This window comes from Austrofundulus limnaeus, unplaced genomic scaffold, assembly GCF_001266775.1.
Source record: "Austrofundulus limnaeus strain Quisiro unplaced genomic scaffold, Austrofundulus_limnaeus-1.0 Scaffold3004, whole genome shotgun sequence".
Taxonomy (NCBI): Eukaryota; Metazoa; Chordata; class Actinopteri; order Cyprinodontiformes; family Rivulidae; genus Austrofundulus; species Austrofundulus limnaeus.
Window position 1 is genome coordinate 5,838 of NW_013955406.1, and position 4,704 is coordinate 10,541.

The 4,704-nt window shown below is 40.3% G+C and overlaps 1 protein-coding gene across 1 annotated transcript in view; it reads left to right on the forward strand.

Moving 5' to 3' along the window:
• Positions 1-2,181: 2,181 nt before the first annotated feature.
• The window catches only part of LOC106511621 (zinc finger protein 277), a gene marked incomplete at both ends in the record, with an annotated part of 3,968 nt that continues 1,445 nt past the window's right edge, over positions 2,182-4,704 (forward strand). Inside the window, 1 exon segment of the mRNA XM_014000374.1 lies at positions 2,182-2,224. Within this exon segment, the coding sequence (XP_013855828.1) occupies positions 2,182-2,224 (43 nt within the window).

Below are 4,704 nucleotides of genomic sequence, written 5' to 3' on the forward strand. Positions count from 1 at the left end.
ACTGTCTCACTGTCTTCATCATGTCCTGCACCACTGTCTCACTGTCTTCAGACATGTCCTGCACCACTGTCTTCATCATGTCCTGCACCACAGTCTAACTGTCTTCATCATGTCCTGCACCACTGTCTCACTGTCTTCATCATGTCCTGCACCACTGTCTCACTGTCTTCATCATGTCCTGCACCACCCTCACATACTCTCAGTCACTCCTGTCTTCCTCACACAGAGCCACAGTTCCTCTGTTGGCAGCCTATCATATGTTTTCTGTAGATCCACAAAGACACGGCGCAGCTCTTCTGGTCTTCTCTGTACTTCTCTACCAACACTCTCAAAGCAAAAACTGCATCTGTTGTACTCTTTCTGTGCATGAAARCAAACTGCTGCTCACTGATCTGGACTTCTGGCRTTAGCCTGGCTTCAACAACTCTTTCCCATACCTTCATGGTGTGGCTGATCACCTTTATACCTCTGTAGTTACTGCAGCTCTGCACATCWCCCTTGTTCTTAATAATGGACACCAGTACACTGCTTCTCCACTCATTAGACATCCTCTCACTCTCCAGGGTTGTATTAAACAACCTGGTCATAAGGTCCACTGCCTTCTCTCCTAGACATCTCCATACCTCCACAGGTGTGTCATCTGGACCAACTGCCTCTCCGTTCTCCATCCTCTTTAAGGCTACCCTCACTTCCTCCTTACTAATTCTCTGCACTTCCTGATCCTCTATCTGCCCCCCTCTTTCCTCATCTCTCTCTCATTTTCCTCATTCATCAGTTCTTCAAAATACTCTTTCCATCTACTCAACACTCTGTTCACTCACTATGTTTCCCTCTCTATCCTTTATCAACCTAACCTGCTGTACATCCTTTCCAGCTCTATCTCTGTTTAGCTTAACGGTACAAGTCCTTTACTTCTTCTTTACTGTCCAGCCTCTCATACAACTCATCATAGGCCTGAGCCTTTGCCACCGTTCTTTTTGCTCTGCGACTAGCCTCACAACACTCCTGCCTACTTCCTTCATCTCTCTGATTGTCCCACCTTTTCTTAGCCGCCTTCTTCTTCTGAATGCTCTCCTGGACGTCCTCATTCCACCACCAACTTTCCTTGTCTTCTTTCCTCTGACCAGAAGAGACACCCAACACCTTCTTGTCAGTTTCTCTCTCCATCTTAGCTGTACTTTCCTAGTCCTCAGGTAACTCTTCACTGCCACCCAGGGTTTGTTACAATTCTTCATTGAACTGCCTGCAACACTCTTCCTTCTTTAGCTTCCACTGTTTAATATTTGGCTCTGTCTTCACTCTCGTCCTGTTTTTTTGTTTCTAATCTCATTTTACAGACTACCACCCTGTGCTGTTACACTCTCCCCTGGCACCACTTTACAATCTCTAATCTCTTTTTAGGTGGCCTTCCTCCACTCTTGTGTGTCACCCTGTGTTCTTCACTCTTCTGAAAATATGTGTTCACCACAGACATTTCCTTGGCAATTCTTTCACCCATCACCTGGGATAGACTGTTAATAAACAGGTCTTCTGTCAGCACATATTCTAACAGAGATCTGCCTCTCGGGTTATTATCAGAGCTTCCCCAGCACACAAGATGGAAACTGGCATCACAGCCCGTAAATACTGAGAAACRCTTAGCTTTAGCATAGTGGAATATTGCCATAAACTCTTGTGATGGAGGATATAACAAGAGAGAGAGAGTGTGTGAAGCAGAACAGCACTGTGGCATATTTAGCTGTCAGTAGGAAGCCTTACAATACCTCGAGATTGACATGCTTTACTGATAAATTCATTTAGGCACAATTTAAACACAACTACATTCTTCTCCACTAAGTAAACATCAGGACATTTTTAAAAAATCTCAGCAAACATGCTAAGCCGGAGCATTTTTCTTGTTCCTCATTGCAACTGAAGCTGTGTGTCAGGTTAACAAACATCAGGTGTGTTTCTTTCTCTCATGGAGCTGCAGCAGTGTTAGCCATGTGACAGAAAGTATGGGACTAAGAATGTGCAATTATTTTAGTTAATTTTTTACAAGTTATCTTTCTGTAATTAATTAAATGTGATTGAAGCATTAAAGTCCCAGCCCTAAAAATTTTACATTAAAACTGTCACTTTATTTTTGTATGAAACACAATGACCTCACAGGATTCCCTCACTCTGCTTTGATTTTTTTAGGAGACACACAGCTTTGATCTTCATCATCTGAAAGCAAAACTCAGTAAGTAAATGAACATGAAATTATAAACAGAATATAGTGTTTTGTCCACCTGATGAATGAGTTTCTGTTTCATCGTTTCATTGAACCACTTGCTATATCAATAAGGAAAAATAACAAAATCAAAGGAATCTGTGACTCAGCTGTTGAACATATCAGTCTATATGCAGATTATATTTTATTTTTTACAAAATGCACATAATTCTTTCCAAGAAACGTCTTATATCAATCACTTTTCCAAAACTTCAGACTGTACCATAAACTGAGGAAAATCAATTATCCTTTCACTCTTGGAGCTCTGCATCTCAAAATACTACTGTATATTACCTCTCACTGTGGGGAATATAAAGTGTCTTGGAATAAATATTTCCCCCAAGCTTTCAAAATTATTCGTTCCTAACTACACCCAACTACTTAAAGACTGAAGGAGACCTTAAACGCTGAATTTCAATTTCACTTATCGGCCATGTATCCACCGTTAAAATGAAGATACTTCCACATCTTAATTACCTATTCTCAGTGCTCCCAATTACCCCTACATAAAACTGGTTTAATCAACTGATGTGCATTTCTCAATTCTTTTGGAAAAACACCCACAAAGTCTACTCTGACAGCCTGTTGGAAAGTTTAAAAAAACACCATTAAGTCCTTATTAGCAYACTTCAATATGGCATTTCTGGCTAATCTGACTTAAAAGAACTAAATACGCACTTGTTGCAATAAATAAGCACCAAATAAACCAATTTACTATTCATCATTGTCAGAAAAAGGAGTGACTCACCTCCAACATTTATTTCAGAATAAACAGTTTATATCTTTCAATGATTTGGTCCAGAGGTTTGGAGTTGGGGGAGAAGAGTTTCTCCACTATCAAGAGCTTAAACACATCATTAAATCCAAAACAAACTTAGTTAACAGTTTATTGGAACCACCTAAATTAGTAGATGAATGAATAAAAATTACTGATTCGAGGGTATAACTTATATCCAGAGTGTATAAATTAATATGCACCTCAGACATAACGGCAACTGGGAAACTGATCTGACCAGCTCTGACTTCTGGATCAAAATCGGTAACAGCATGAAAAAAAAAGTAACTGAAAAAATGAAAAACTCTCAATTGACTTGGCAATTACATTGAAGTTGAAAATTTCCCAGACAAAATACAAAGATCCACTTGTTGTCAAGAAAACAACTGTCAAGAAACAAGTGTTGTCAAAAAAAAAAACAATTCTTGACTTCCAGTGATGATGCAGCGAGGAGCAGACGCACTCTGAAGAGCTAGAGCTGATAACGCCCAACTTTCCACTTTTATTCTCCACCAAGAGGCTAAATCTTTCTGAGTGAGGTGCAACTTAATCAGCATGGATGAACAGAGGGAAAAACTCACCACTAAAAAGCACTGTGGACACTAAAGTTGATTAAATGATCCTGTTGCAGTCCCGAGCTAATGAAGCTAATGCTAACACCAGCATAGAGCTACTGAGGCTGAGGCAGGCCTGTTGCCTGTTGGTGGTAAACGAAATTTGCAACATGAATCGGGTCTTCAAGACAAAATGCAAAATGTTGGGATCAGCGTGACTATGATTAAAGACTGTCTTGATTCACTGAAATCTGACGTAGCTGGACTCGGCAACAGGATCGGGGAAGCTGAAAACAGAGTGTCTCAACTTGAAGAAGAGAACCTGCAGCTTACTGAAGTCACAGCTGAGTTGAAGACCAGAGCTACGCGGTAGGAAGCCCGGATACAATACCAAGAAAAGTACTGCAGAAGAAACTATTTGAGTATTATAGGTATCCCAGAGCTTTTGGCGAAAGGGAAAAGTGTACAGGAATGTGTCATGAGGTACTTCGATCTTTACTTCCACATGACCAAGACATAAATCAAATCTTCATCAAGAGGGCTCTCAGAATACCCACTACATGTAAATGGTAAATATACTGTACTTGTATAGTGAATTTCTATCCAACCAGGACACTCAAAGCTCTTCACACTACAATCTGTGTCCTCATTTATCCATTCACACAGCACTCTGTTAGGTCTCTACAAAGCTAACATGTACAGTCATCTAAACCAGGGCTTCTTCACCTTTTTGACCTCGGGGCACAATTTATTGAACATAAAGTGACACGAGGTCCAGTCAGACATTCCCAATGTATGGATCAAAATGATAATTATTATAAATCTTGGTTTAATTTTTATTGTATTTACATCATAACTAAACTAACACAACTAACATAACTAAATTAAATACACTTACAGTTTAAAAGTAAAACTCCTGTCAAATAATCACAAGACATGATTATAACAAACATTTTTATATTGTAAGTGTCCAAAACGGCAGGACGGGTCCTCCGAAGGCCGAATTCGTCGGCCGCATACGTCACAGCGCCGCGACGGAGGACATCCCAAACCGAAGACTCCTCCGATACGGCAGACAAATATGTCCCTCCTTTTCCCCGATTTGAAGGACAGGTCTGATG